This window comes from Plectropomus leopardus, chromosome 12, assembly GCF_008729295.1.
Source record: "Plectropomus leopardus isolate mb chromosome 12, YSFRI_Pleo_2.0, whole genome shotgun sequence".
Classification (NCBI taxonomy): Eukaryota; Metazoa; Chordata; class Actinopteri; order Perciformes; family Serranidae; genus Plectropomus; species Plectropomus leopardus.
In genome coordinates, this window is record NC_056474.1 from 8,168,312 (window position 1) to 8,183,236 (window position 14,925).

At 41.1% G+C, this 14,925-nt stretch overlaps 1 protein-coding gene across 1 annotated transcript; it reads left to right on the forward strand.

The window, feature by feature from the left end:
* Positions 1-482: 482 nt before the first annotated feature.
* Positions 483-14,382, forward strand: LOC121950963 (oxygen-regulated protein 1). Its single transcript, XM_042497109.1, has 5 exons — positions 483-532; positions 4,475-5,161; positions 7,144-7,303; positions 7,757-11,157; positions 12,358-14,382. Exons 2-5 carry the CDS (start codon positions 4,490-4,492, stop codon positions 14,380-14,382), a joined length of 6,258 nt encoding a protein of 2,085 aa, XP_042353043.1. The 5' UTR covers positions 483-532; positions 4,475-4,489.
* The last annotated feature ends 543 nt before the right edge of the window (positions 14,383-14,925 follow it).

The window sequence follows — 14,925 nt, forward strand, 5'->3', positions numbered from 1 at the left end:
TTTATTGTATTTAATAGTCGGTTAAGGGGCTTTTGGTCTGAATCATGACTTTTGATGAAGGCTCGGCTGTTGTGGAGATCAAACCTGTGACCTTTGGTTAGCAGGAGCCAGGGCACCATGATGGCACACTGTGCGGCACTGATTGACTTGCTAATTTGGATCTTGCTAATCCAAACAGATCAGCATGTGTCATTGACCGAGTGATTGAAGGTTAGGCAATCACTGAAAATGATTTGAATTATTGAACTGAGAAAAAAAAGCAATTTGCTGCTAATTACAGAACACAAAGTGTACAGGATACAGTAAAAAGGTCAAATATTGTACAAAATGAGCAGTATTCCTCACCATTTCACAAAAACTGAAAGGCAAAAATATTATTCAAGCTTTTATGTTATGCTTATCCACACTTTAACTGTATGGTGTAACGGAACTTTTCCTTATATTGACCTATGTTTGACCTCCACAGGTCCGTCCTTCAATCCCCCCACCAGCCAGTCTCCTTCGTCCAGGACAAAGCAGATGCTCATGGGAGGTATGAGCAACTTTTACTCCACCAGGGGCGCTTAGTAATTGGCACAGTGTCTGGTAATGGCAGTATAGTGACACAGCTCTCACCTCCTGATGCAATTAAATCATTACCCACCAAAGAAACGTCTACATAACATGGTACAGACGTTTTGATATACTGTATATTCCAAGTTTAGGAGCAAAGCTGCAGAATTATGCTCACATTTGTTATCATTTAGTGGAAATACTGATACAATGTGTGTTCTGAAATCTGATGGTGGATTTGTAATACCTGCTGTGAGGTAAAAGTGCTCTCTTAAGACCTAACTCTGCCTCATGCTGTCAGCAAGTGCGCAAAATCCTCAGCCTAATCCCTATTAGGCCAAGACTTCTCAAATCTGATTATGCAGGCTGCTTGCAATTTAGAAACAGTCCTATAGCCATCTGTGGTTTCTGTTTGCAGGGGTCAAGATTTATTAATATTATTTTACCTGGAGATACCTTCATGAACTTTCACCACGTTCCTGTCCTTGTGTCTTTACTTATTCTGGTCCTGAGTGATCCTTTTACAGTGCACGTTCACTCATTCATCCAGTCACTTTTTCACTTTGTGCTTAACCGTTTGAAACCTGCATCCATTTTCAGGTGCTACTGTCGGACATCTTTTACAAGTATTCAAACCTTTGAACCCAAAGCAAATTGGTGCGATTTCTTTTAAAAACATGGGGTGGAAAAGGCAATCAACAACTTAGTGAGAAATGTTCCATAAATTTCAAGAAATTAGTAGATTTAAAAAAATATAAAAAAAATCCTGATTACATATTTAAAATTACATTACAGAATTATTATAAATGTTCTTTCCAAGTCTTATTTGCCTTGTTTGTTTGTTGTTGTTAGTTTTTTTTGGGGGGGGGCGTAATTTCTTCTTTTGCTACCCAATTCCCCATTCCCATGTTTGTTTTTTTTTAAGAAATCAAGCAGATTTTCTCAGGCTTCAGAGGGTTAAGCGAAAATGATAAGTGAAAATTTATGGCAGATGATGGAGAGAAGACTTCTTTTAACATCGAAAAAAAAGAGACTTACAGGATGCATTAGTCATGATTTAAAACTATCAGTTGGCCGGATAAAATTTAAGTCCTACTTTCTCTGAACAATAATAATGCCATCCATTTATGACTGAATCTCATACTTCTAAAAGTTCAGTCTGCTGCACTGCACTTCCTCCGCCTTCTCTTCATTTGTTATCTTGATATGCTGATTAACTGTGAGCAAAGATTAGGCAAATTGGCCACGATGTTGCACGTCCCAAAATAGCCCTCCAACGCTGCTGAGAGGCTTTGACCAGCGCTCGGAGGAATAACGGATGAACACTTTCTGTTGTTTTGGCTGCTACAATTAAGGTGAAATGTGAGATATACAGTAAGTCTTGTTCACTATATTACTGTCGTCATGTTTGTTTAAATGTTGGTTATTTTCTAGAGGGTGTTATTGTCTAATAATCTTTGTGTAAGTGTGTATCAACATGTCGCTGGACTTGTGGTGTTCACAGTAACAATGTGGGTCATCACTTTGACAATAATGATGCAGAATTTGCTTTAAAACATTGTTCCCCAGACTATGTGGCTTTAGTGTGTAATATTATACACCTCACGAAACCTTTTTAACAGGTTAAACAACAGAGACTGTACTCTTATACAAGGTTTTATCTCACTCTCTTACTTTACTAATTACAGGTATGCTCTGTTCTACTGTGCTAATTTAAGGCCTACTGATATTATGCAACTATAACAGCACCCATCAAAAGATAATGATAGGTGAAAAACTAGGAAGACAGTATCCTGTTTGTGTTTAAGAAAAAGACATTAAGTCATTTAATTTACAACACACTGTATATCTTTACACTGACCATGGTGGCGTTTCTTCAGTGAAAGTTTCATGACGTACAGCTGCTTTTTGTATGACTGTAGTTCACGTTATTCCCAAACAACACACTAAACTTTGCTGAATACAGCATTAAGTGTAATTTAAGTGCTTATGTGACTTCTTCATCTTTACTCTTTAGATGATGGAAACATTTTACAAGACAGTCATCAGCTCTGGCCACTGTTCAGGTTGACATTTTAGTCAACCTGATGTCCGAGATCACCATAGGACCACGAGGACACTCGACTTCCTCTGAGGAATTATAGAATAATTGTTTAGAGTTCACTCTAAACTTATTATGTGTAGAAACATATGGGAGCAAAAACTAGGTGACCCCTTTTAGCCTCAGGGCTGCTCACAAAAAAACTTTACTTCTTTATGAAAAACTGAGGGTCCACTAAAAGCAATGTCATTTTTGATTGATTTAGTTTATTATTAATTTTTTATTAAATTAGTGTAGCTTCATCAGACCAGAGAGAACTGGAGTTATGACCAGCTGGACTACCTCAAACATGGTTTTATTTACTCAGTGCATGACTGCAGGGCAGTGATACTTTTGCCCTGGTTTTTTAAATCGCAATGAAAATAAATTGATTTCCACTTATTTATTTTATTTTGGGTTTTTTGCCCTTCTAGATAAGAGGCCAGAGTGCACAAAAAAACGCAAGTTAAGGCAACTTTATTTGTATAGCACATTTTATACAACTGGGCAATTCAAAGTGCTTTACAGAGCAATAAAACATAAAACATAATAAAGGACACATATTTACAATAAGAGAGTAAATAGATAAAAGGTGAAATTAATTACTAAATGATTAAAAAAAAATTAAATTAAAATAAAAATTATATAAAATCCAGTTTAAAACTAAGTCATTAGTGGGTGGAGTAGGCGGTGTAAAAAAAGCTTTGACTTAAAAGTGGTCATAGTCGGGTCTCGTCTAACATCATTTTGGAGGTTATTCCAGGTTTGTGCTGCATGATAACAAAACACTGCTTCACCATGTTGTGTTTTAACTCTTGGGATGGTCAGGGCAGCACCAGATGTTTCTAAGAACGTTCAAATGTCACAAGCATGTCAGAGATATTTTGGCGCTGAGCCTCAGCATGATTTATAAAGGGAAGAAAATGGAGCTTGTTTATGAAATTAAAGGTTCCTGGGGAGGATCCCATGGACCCCCCTATCAGAGGACTTAGCTAAGCCCCAAATGTCCTTAAATCCTTGAAATACCTCTGCACACCTGATCTGCATAGGGCCACTGTGACTGGATTTGCCTCTTGGAAAAGATGAGTTAGAGCAGCAAAGTACAAAAGGTTTAAAACAGGCAGATAATTTATGAAAATTTTAAAGCAACTCTGCCTCACAGTTGTGAGATATCAAGATTAAACAGCATCATTACATCACAGGTGTGTCTTGCGATGGTCACAATAAAAGACCACTCTAAAATGTGCAGTTTGATCACACGACACAAAAACAAAGATGTCCCAGGCTGTGAGGGAGCATGTCATTAGCATGCTGACCATAGGAATGTCCACCAGAGCTGTCTCCCTCAAGACTGGAGACATCTGTGGCTTTTTTTTTTGTGTGTGTGTGTGATCAAACTGCACATTTTCACTGTCACTTTTATTGTGACCAGCCCAAGGCACACCTGGGTAGCAATGATGCTGTTTAATCAGCATCTTGATATGCCACACCTGTCAGGTAGATGGATTATCTTGGAAAGAGGAGAAATGCTAAGTTACACTGATTTAAAAAACAAAAACAAAAATGTGACCAAAATATGATAGAAATATATCTGTTTACCCGGTTTACCCCATGCACATCGTTTGACAGCTTTTTAAAGTTATAAATGCATGAAGTTAAATAAACAAACAGGAAATACTTTTCTATGGAGATCTATGAGCAGGATGTCTGAGTGCATTGTGTAGCTGCATGAAATGTGATTTACTCATGGTGCCCGAGGACAGGGCTTAGCCATAGGTCATTTGGAATGTAACTGCAGTAACAAATCATCATATTTTTTTCCTCTCTCTGCTTTCTTTGAAGCCAGCACCACTCAACATGAGCAACACACCTGTCCAGGAGCCACCTGCTCAGGAGCTGTCCTCTGGCAGTGGACACACGTTACCCCCTCGACCCCTACAGCCAATCTCTGATCCCTCGGCTTCTAAAAGAGTATGTTTCTACAAGAGCGGTGACTATAAATTCAGCGGGCATCGCATGGTCATCAATGCCCGCACCTTCAAGACATTTGACGCTCTGCTGGACACTCTGTCCAAGAAAGTGCCTCTCCCGTTTGGAGTGAGGACTGTCACCACACCTCGCGGGACCCACCTGGTCAAGGCTTTAGATGACTTACACGATGGGGGATCGTACGTGTGTTCAGATCAGAAACGGGTGAAGCCGTTAAACCTGGATGAAGTGAACCGGCGGCAGGTACCATGGAATACCACTAGACCTCAAAGCGTAGGGCGGCGGAGACGACTAGTGTCCCAGTTTGGTCAATTTGGCAGAAGGAATGATGTCAACACCAACAGGCCGGCAAAGGTCACAGACAGGGTGGCAGTTCGGACCCCAAAGAGGCTGGTGGTCATAAAGAACAGGGATCCCAATGTTAAACGCACAATCGTGGTGCAGAGAAGAACAGCACCAACGTTTGATGCTTTACTGGATTACCTCTCCCAGATCCTGCAGTTCCCAGTGTTGAAACTCTACACTACAGATGGCAGAAGAGTGAGTATTTAGCAAACTGAAAATGGAGAATGATTGTTTATCAGTGCTGATTTAAGGCAACTCCTGAAAATGTTATGAGAAGTTTCTTTTGTTGGGTGCAGCTTATTTTCACTTTTTTATAACCAAATTCCCTCTTTGATGTAACAATATTGTAGGAATGGCCATTGATACTTTGAAAAAATATTAACAAAATTCCTTTTTCTATCAATACTCAATGATCAATGTAGATATAATGACTAAGTTGGTAAAGGCAAGTATCAAAACAAGTAGGACTGTCTGATTAGTTGAGAAAAGTACATCACTTTAATGTAATGCAACCCTTAAAATCAAGAAAAAACGCCATTTATTCCATATCACAATATAACAGTATCCAATATCTAAGATGCAGATTTGGTTACTGTTAGACAGAGCCAGACGACCTCTTTTTCCTTGTTTTCAGTCTTTATGCAGAGCTAAATGGCTGCTGGCTCCAGCTTCATGATGAACTGATAGGCATCAATGGCATTCTCACCTGTAACTCCCAAAATGTATTTATTTGAAGTCACAGTGAAACAGAGGTTAGTGTTTTTTTAGTTTCACTGATTTGATGTACCTCTGGGTGAAGTTTAGTTGGTTGCAAATGCTCCATGAATATGAAGCGGCTGATCACTGTAACTGTGATCACTATAAGTTTCCTCTATAATTTTGGAATCACCCCCAAGTTCATATTGAGTGATCACAAATATTCTTGCATTTCACAGGAAGAGAAACATGATGGATTTTGATAAAGAGAACATACTCAAAAAACAATGTTTTTGTAACTTTTCAATCAGCAACACATGCCGTGTAAATTCACAGCGTCTCTGTTCTTTACCTTGAACAAACTTTCTATCTAAGGATACTTAAGCCTTTACTAAGGACAGGCATGTCTGGGTTAAACAAATAGGATAGTCTATCTGTAATGCTGAAGAATATCTGTAGACAGACAGTCACAAAAACATGTCAATTAGTTTGACAGTATGTCAGGTCCATTTAGTCACCCGTCCCAGAGCTTTCGCTTCTGTTCTCTAAGTCTTAAAAAGCATCAAAAGGTGGAAGCCATTAAGAAACAATCAATGGAAATGACAAATGACTTTTGTTGAGGGATTATTGTTCGTCTAGCGGAGCATTTATTGAAGTAGGTTTTGATTTAAGCTAAAGTTTGAACCAAAAATACATCAAAGAAATAGTGGATGATGCTATATTCATGTACACAAAATGGTTCAACAACAAGAAAAAAACAAGTATTATGGGCTAATTTTCGTTGTTATTTATATTGCAGAAATTAGAAATCAAGGCTTTTACCTTGTTACTTTACAGATTATAAGTATTCCAAGAAGTGCTAGGAGGTGCCATCCACATCTCCACCCTCCCCAGTGATTTATCACTCTGTAATCTGTTTTCAACGCGAACAAGAACAGACTTCCTCTTAAAGGTCATGACTGTTGAGAACCATTAAATGATGCAAACTGAACATCTGCTTTCAGTTTAAATGTGTCCAGAAGTGCAAAAAGTGCAGTTTGGGAGGAGGCTACTTTGCTTTGCAAGCTACGAAGTGCTTCATACTGGAATACAGTAAACTACAACAAAGTGACCTGCGAGAGAAGTCTAGTTTGGTTAAGTAAAGAAAAAGTAGTTCATACTACTTTGTAAAAAATTATTAAACTGACAATGTACATGTGCTCCAAAATTGTAACAATATATGCCAAAAGTCACATACCAGCAAAAAAAAGCCACTCAACTGAATTTATTGAAAAAGTACCTACTTTATCCCATGTCAGTATAACTTTAGTAGTTTAAGTACTAAGTAAGTACTTAAGTACTAGCAAGCTACTGCAAAATGTAGTTAAACTACTAGTTTAATTACATGTAGTTTAAAACTCCTCAACTCTGAGTGAGTGCATGTATGAAACCACGTTGAAGTGTACCCAGTGTACTGAAGATTGTTTGTGCTCCTGTTTCAGGTTGATGGACTTGCAGGACTTATCCTGTGCTCTGGCATTGTTGTGGCAGCGGGCAACGAGCCATTCAGATTAGCGAACTACAATTTTCAAGGAACGGGCCAGATGGCACAAGTGATGTACATGGAGACTGTGGAACAATCTATGTTACAGCACAGAACTCGTAAGTTGTTGTCAGAACTGTAAACTGACATGTGAGTCTAGCAAAATATCTTGTGGTCGTCTTATTATCTAGAGCAGCATAGTAACTGATTGAAAAATGCAAAGAACACAAAGAAAGAATGAAAACAGTTAAACATTTTTACTTTATAAACGCCTATATTGTTTTTAGACTTTTAATGCCTTAAACCAAAGCCTTATTGGGACTTTCAGTAGCTTTTATCTTACTGAGTCAATTTTGAGACAGCTGGTGATGAGTATGACATTATGGATTAAGTTGGTATTTTTTAAACAATGTTTAAAAAATTACTAGTTGTGCTTTTATTTAACTATTCTTTTAAATACACTTTTAAAACCAGTATGAATACTCAATGATGTTTAAAAATGCCCTAAAATATTTTCTAAGGTGTTTGTCTTTGTCTCCCCCCTCTCTTTCATCAAACTGCTCCAACTAAAGAGAACAACAAATCTTTGTCAAGCGGAAGAGGCTCAAGGAATTTTTCCTTATCATCGGAGAGATATATTGTCAACCAGATAAACAAGTCCAGAAATGGGAGCATGAACGGACACCCACATCATCACAATGGATCGTTTGAAACTGAAGTCAACCATCATCACTCATCTGTGGAGCCTCGTGGAAGTGGGAGGGTAAATAACGAGCATCAGTCTTGCATTGTACCTCACGACGATGACATTGAAAAGTCTTTCCGTATCAATCAAGACGGCAGCATGACAGTGGAGATGAAAGTTCGTCTGACCATAAAAGAGGAGGAGATGCTCCACTGGACCACCACGCTCAGCCGCTCCAGCCTTAGCAAGGGGACACTTTGTGCCTCGATTTCTGAGTCAGGGAACAGCTCACCTGACTCAAACAATGCCATTGCCAAAGACTCCTCTAGCATCAGTGAAAGTGAAACGAAAGAGGAGAACCATCCCACTGGAGCTGGAAAGTGTGTTGGCTTTAACAAAGAGCAAGCATATGAGGACCGTTCATCTATGGCCTTGGGGAAAGCAAAAACTGGTTTCAAACGCACTCCTACGCCAGGTCCACGGCACGTTATGAAGAAGGCGTCTATTGAAAGTGTGAAGTTGGTGACAGAGTCAGGAGTTCAGGAGAGCACCCTGGGACATTATTCCTACATGGAGAAGACAACTGATGGTGAGACAACTGAGGGGTACTGCGTTATCAGACAGAGTAGCAGCAGCAACAGGCCAATCCCAAAGCCCCGGAAAACAGCATCGGCCGGGACGAGCAACAAAGGCTCCCACTCATCCATTAGGTCGTCAGGAGTAGCTGAGGTCCTTCAGATACAGAATAATGGAATGGAGGTTACAGAGACTGTAATGCATATATATGAGAGCCAAGGCTGCTATGACAACTATTATGCAAATGAAGAATACAGTGCAGAGGGTGCAGCCTTGACTGGTTCCACTCCGGCACCAGAAAGCAAACCGTCCATTGACTCACAGTGTTGTTCATCCAGCAATGACTGTGATATAGATTTTAGCCGGCAGCCACCCACTGCTGACTCACTACAAAGACAGAAAGAGGAAATGTTGTCATTGTCATCGGAGCCGATAACTCCAACACATGATATTATTCCGACAAGCTCCCGAACACCCAAAACTTCTGAAAGTGAGACGAAGAAAAAGACGATTAAACCTGCACGGAGTCAGAAGGGTTCAACGTCAACAAGCAGCTCAGATAAAAAGCAAAAGGAAAGTATAGTTACCCCCTCAAAAAATAGCAAACATTCATCTACAGACAAGCTCAGCAGCAATGCCAGTGTTGGAAAAAAGACTTTAAGTTCATCAGAAAGTGCTAATGGTGGTCGAAAGAGTAGAGGAGCAGAAAAGCCTCAAATTAAGAAAGTGAGTAAGGATGAAAGGACTGCCAAGTTAGAGCAAGCCTTATTAGTTAACACTGAAAATGTGAGAAGAACTCCACCTAAGAGACAAAGCATGAGTAAACCAGCAGCTAGAGATAATGGCCATAATGTAAATACCCCAACTGTGAGACCTCAAATGAAGAAGAACATGTCAGACATTTTACAGCCCAAGAAATCACATTTGCAAGGCAAAAAGACAAATAGCAAGCCCAAATCCATGACTGAAAACAGGACACCGTCACCTAAAAAGTCTTTAGAGTTGAATGAGAGTTTTTCGATGCCTTCTCTCAATCCTTCTCCCTCTGACGTCCACCAGTATGTTGAGAGCTGGTTGGAGAAAGTCTACCCAGACCCAGTGCCATATGCTGAGGAGGCCATCATGGATGAACCAGAGCCTCAGACAAAAGTTGTGTTTCAGATCGGCTGTGATTCTGAATCTGATGAACAGACTGAATGCCAGACTCATCTAGATGAGAGTAACCCATCACCTGCTGATGGTGTCAAGAAATCAACCTCTTGTCTGTCAGTACCTCATTGTTACGAACCGACAGCTCTGCAGCACAATGACCAATATATGAGGGGTTTATGTGTTTCAATGCCGAGTGTCAGAGTCGATCCTGTGCACCAGGAGAATAGGCTTAGGTCACACAAATCTGCAGAGGCCATCGGTCCAACTGACAATGTATCATCCTCTTCTGCATCCAGAGTTTTGGAATCAAGAGCAAAAATAAAACCTGTCCTGCGAGAACTTTGTTCATCGATTCACTGCATCAGAAGTGCGACTGAAACCAACACAACATCCAACCTCGAAAAGTCCAACAGCCTTCCTGATTTCTCAGCACAAGTGGCGACAGTGTTTGGCTCGTCATGTAAGGCCTTCATGTCGTTCTTATCAGTGATGACTCTGCGAGATAACCTAACCGGGTCTCTGTCTGAACTCGGTAGCCCATCAAGAAGCTCCTCCGAGGCTATGCTGATGTTGGAATCCCTGCAGAAAATTTCTGCCATCGAGGATGAAGACGAGCTGAGGGCAAGTCTGACGGATCTACAGAGCCGAGCGTCTTCTCAGTTGAGAGAACGCTGGAAGGATTTCCAGATTATGAGAGAGAGGCTTGAAAGTGAACCGCTGTCCCCGAAAGTTTCAGAAACAGAATTTGCCCTGGATGTTTTCTCCGAAGGGGGTGATGCATTCGAGGACATTGACGAGCTGATGGATGAGCTGAATATGCCGCAAGACCTCAGAGCAGAGATTGCTTCAACGATCCATCAAGCTAGAAGTTTTTACCCAGTAGAGGAAAGCACTTTTGTAGAAACTGAAAAAAATCAGTCAGACTCAGAGGAAGATTTGGAAAAATTTGTTGAAGAATTCAACAATGAAACAAAACCCTCACCGGAGCCTGATATTACCTCTATGGCTGAGGATATCACTACTAATGATGCAGAGATAGATAACTTAAAGACAATACAGGCCAAGGTATCAAATGAATCAGAGCAAGAAGCTGAAAAAGAATTAGAAAAATCACAAACAGAAAAAGACGAGCCCTTATCAGACAAAGAAAATGCACAAAAGGAGCAAGAGAAACAAGTAGAGGAGGAAAGAGAGGAAGTGAATGACAGAGAAGATGGGGAAACAAAAGAGACTGATGATAGTGGTGGTGGTGATGAAGAGACTGAAAGGGAAAGGGATGAGGAGGCGGAAGAGGGGGCAGTGACAGAGGTGGATGTAAAGAGGCAGGAGAATTCAGAAAAAGGAAGTGTAGAGGAGGAATCTGTTCAGGAAGTAAGGGAAGAGATGGAGGAAGAGATGACAGTGGATGAAGAGGAAGAGGGAGAGAAATTAGAAGTTCAAGAAGCAAGACAGGATGATAGTGTTAAAGAGACAGATCAGAGGAAGGTTGCTGAGGAGACAGAGGAGGAAGAGGAAGGGGAGGAAGAAAAGGGGGTGGAATTGAGAACTGAGGAGAGACAAGTGGAAGAGATTAAAGAGGAGGCAGATGAAGGAGAAGTAGGAGTTATTAATATTGAAGAGGTGGAGGAAAAGGAAGAAGTAGATGAGGTTACTGGCAAGAAAGATGACGGAGGGGAAGTAGGAAGTATTGAAGAATTTGAGGAAGAGGAGAAAGAAGGAGGAGATGAGGTCATAGGGAAGAAAGATGAAGGAGAGGAAGTAAAAAATATAACTGAAGAAGTGGAGGAAGAGAAGGACGAAGGAGAAGATGAGGTTATTGGGGAGGAAAATGAAGAAGAGGAAGTAGAAAATATTGAAGAAGTGGAGGAGGAGGAAGAAGAAGAGGCAGATGAGGTTATTGGGGAGGAAAATGCAGAAGGGGAAGTAGAAAATATTGAAGAAGGAGGAGGAAGAAGAAGCAGAGGCAGATGAGGTTATTGGGGAGGAAAATGCAGAAGGGGAAGTAGAAAATATTGAAGAAGTGGAGGAGGAGGAAGAAGCAGAGGCAGATGAGGTTATTGGGGAGGAAAACGCAGAAGAGGAAGTAGAAAATATTGAAAAAGTGGAGGACGAAGAAGAGAGAGATGAGGTTTTTGGGGAGGAAAATGCAGAAGAGGAAGTAGAAAATATTGAAGAAGAGGAGGAGGAGGAAGAAGCAGAGGCAGATGAGGTTATTGGGGAGGAAAATGCAGAAGAGGAAGTAGAAAATATTGAAGAAGTGGAAGAGGAGGAGGAAGAAGAGGAGACAGATGAGGTTTATTGTGGAGAAAGATGAAGGAGAGGAAGTAGGAAGTGTTGAAGAAGTGGAGGAGGAGAAGAAGCAGAGGCAGATGAGGTTATTGGGGAGGAAAACGCAGAAGAGGAAGTAGAAAATATTGAAAAAGTGGAGGACGACGAAGAAGAGAGAGATGAGATTTTTGGGGGGGAAAATGCAGAAGAGGAAGTAGAAAATATTGAAGAAGTGGAGGAGGAGGAAGAAGAAGCAGAGGCAGATGAGGTTATTGTGGAGGAAAATGCAGAAGAGGAAGTAGAAAATATTGAAGAAGTGGAGGAGGAGGAGGAAGAAGAGGAGACAGATGAGGTTATTGTGGAGAAAGATGAAGGAGAGGAAGTAGGAAGTGTTGAAGATGTAGGAGGAGAGGGGGAGGACGACGAAGCAGAAGAAGTTAATGGGGCCACAGACAAAGGAAAGGAAAAATAGAAAGTATTGAAGAAGTGGAGGAGGAGGGGGAGGAGGGGGAGGAGGAGGAAGCAGATGAGATTATTGAGGAGAAAGGTGAAGGAGAAGAAGTGGAAAATATGACTGAAAAAGCAGAGGAGGAGGAGAAGGATGAAGAGGCAGATGCTGAAGATGTTGAGGAAGCAGAGGACGGTATTGAGCTTGTTGAGGAGAATGAGGAAGAGGAAGTCAAGGAAGTTATTGAGGAGGAAGATGCAGAGGGCAAGGTTGAAAATATTGAAGAGATGGAGGAGGAGGAAGAAGAGGCAGATGTGGTCACTGAGAAAGATGTAGAGGAGGCGGTTATTGAGGAAAATAAAGAAGATGTTGAGGAAAAAGATGAGGAAGAAGAGGTGGAAAGTGAGGAAAACAATGACGAGGAGGAAGAGAGAGAAGAAGAGGTGGTGGAAGATGGTGAAGATTTTGAGGTACTAAATATTGAAGAAAGTGGGGATGAGGAAGAGGAGGGAGAAGACATTGAAAAGAATGTAGAAGAGGAAGAAAAGTGTCGTGAGGGTGAAGAGAGCGAGAAAAGTCTTGATGAAGAATCAGTAGAGGAGGAAGAAGCTGTGGAGGAGAATGGAGAAAATATGAAATCAGAGCAAATGCTAGATAAAGCGGTGGGGGAAGATGATGAAGAAAATGACAGTAATGAGGGGTTAGACGAGCAGGAATCAAACAATGAGGCAGAGGAAGTAAATGCTACTGAAGATGCAGATAGTACTGCTGGTAGTACAGATTGTAAAAACCCACTAGAGGAGGCCTCGTATTTGCAGCAGCAGAGTAGCGAAGACCCAGATACAAAGGTAGCAGAACATGACACTGACTCATCAACCAAATCTCCCTCTGAGGATCAGTATGATTATCAGGAGGGAGGAAGCAGAAACCTTCCACATCCAGTGGAAATATCACAGGAATTACTTGACTTTGTTAACTCTGCCCTGCAGTCCTCTTCACTTAAATTCTCATACGACACTCAGGGGAACATCAGGATAGAGCCAGATAACGCTGTAGTTTCACAGACTAAACAAATTGTCATCCCAAAAAGAAGAAAGGATAATTCATATGGCTTAAAGCGTCTCCCGAGCCCAAGCACTTCTGATTTGTCTGACTACAGGCCAGAAACTTCAGAGAGTGGTGGATATAAAACTCAAGAGTCTGTAGATATTGTCTCAGAGAGCGGTGAAGAGTCTTCTCCACTCTGCAGACAGAAGACTGATATCCCTTTAAGGAGGACAAATGTGAAGCAAGATAACTCCAATCTGTCAACTGCAATTAAAACAGAAGTTGTGCAAAAGTTAAAAAGTGGCGGGAGTTTCTCCTCTTCTAACTCAGGCACTAAAGCCTCAAAGGAGGATCTGTCTTATTTCAGTGCTGCAAGCTCACAAAAGGCAGACACTGAACCTGCTACGGAGGCCACGCAGTGTATTTCTTTCTCTCAAGAAAAAGACTTAACTGATGGGGTTTTGATCGACCGAGGTCGATGGCTCCTCAAGGAGAACCACCTCATCAGAAAATCCCCTCCAGTCTCCCTGGGAATGTACAGTCAGCTGGACAGCACATCTTTAGACACAGGTCAGGAGAACACCAGCGAGGATTCCCCATCTCATTGCAAAACTCAGCACAACCCCCTCGCAGCTATATCCTCGTCAGAGCTTGAGGAGATGGCAAAGCCTCAAACTCCGAAGTGCACCTACTACAACATGCCACACGGAAGTGATTCGGACCCCTTTTTGGATGACTCCAGTGTCAAAAGTGCAAAAGATGCAAGCAGTGTCAAAGGGAGAGGCTTCAGGGTGTCACCTACGATTGATACATCTAAAACTTGGGCGAGTAGAAATGGAAGTCTGTCTTCATTTGCATCAGTTGAGTTTAAACTACCGGACAGAAAAGTGCATCCTGAGGGGGAGTCCTCAGCTGTGACAAGGCCAAGAAGGACATCTAGTGGAGGAGGGAGTGTACTGCAAGCACAAGACTCCCTGGACACACTGCGTGTAAGATGTGGCCAATACTGCCCCATACTATAAAGCAGGACATTTATTTTGTACAAGCTGGTCCTTCATGTGATATTACTCTTGGCTATGGTCATTTTTTGTCATAGAAATTTTCTGTTGTTTTTTTTTTTTTTGTCAGATGATCAAAAACAAAAACTTCTTCTGCAGCCTCACCAGACTTACAAACGTGTGGTGATTGATGAGAGTTGTGCCTCTTATTTATGTATGAATATAGTCAGAAATATACGTTTACACACCAGTCTTGGTGGCTGAGGCGATCCATCACAGAGTGAAACCCCAAAATAGGGAATATTACACTATAAGTGAAAAAGAAAAACTTTTATTTGTTACTGATTCAATGCTCCAGACTGGACTTCACTGTATTATCTATTATCCTGTCAGTACCACTGGTGTTTTTTTTTTTTTTTTGCAGTATGTCAGAGACTTTCTACCAAGGAAAGCAGATTTTACTGCTTGTTTGGGTATTCCCGAATGTCCACTGCATGTTCAGTGTTTACTGCAGAATTTACAGCTGTGGATACCCTCAGGGCTTTAACAAAGGACTTCTGTATGTCA

Bases quoted from the DNA above. Each gene is read 5' to 3' on its own strand.
- LOC121950963 (XM_042497109.1), top strand. From the start codon at position 4,490: ATGAGCAACACACCTGTCCAGGAGCCACCTGCTCAGGAGCTGTCCTCT. The intron at 7,304-7,756 runs GTAAGTTGTTGT...CTCCAACTAAAG, and splicing joins TATGTTACAGCACAGAACTC to AGAACAACAAATCTTTGTCA. The intron at 11,158-12,357 runs GTGGAAGAGATT...GAAGAAGTGGAG, and splicing joins TGAGAACTGAGGAGAGACAA to GAGGAGGGGGAGGAGGGGGA.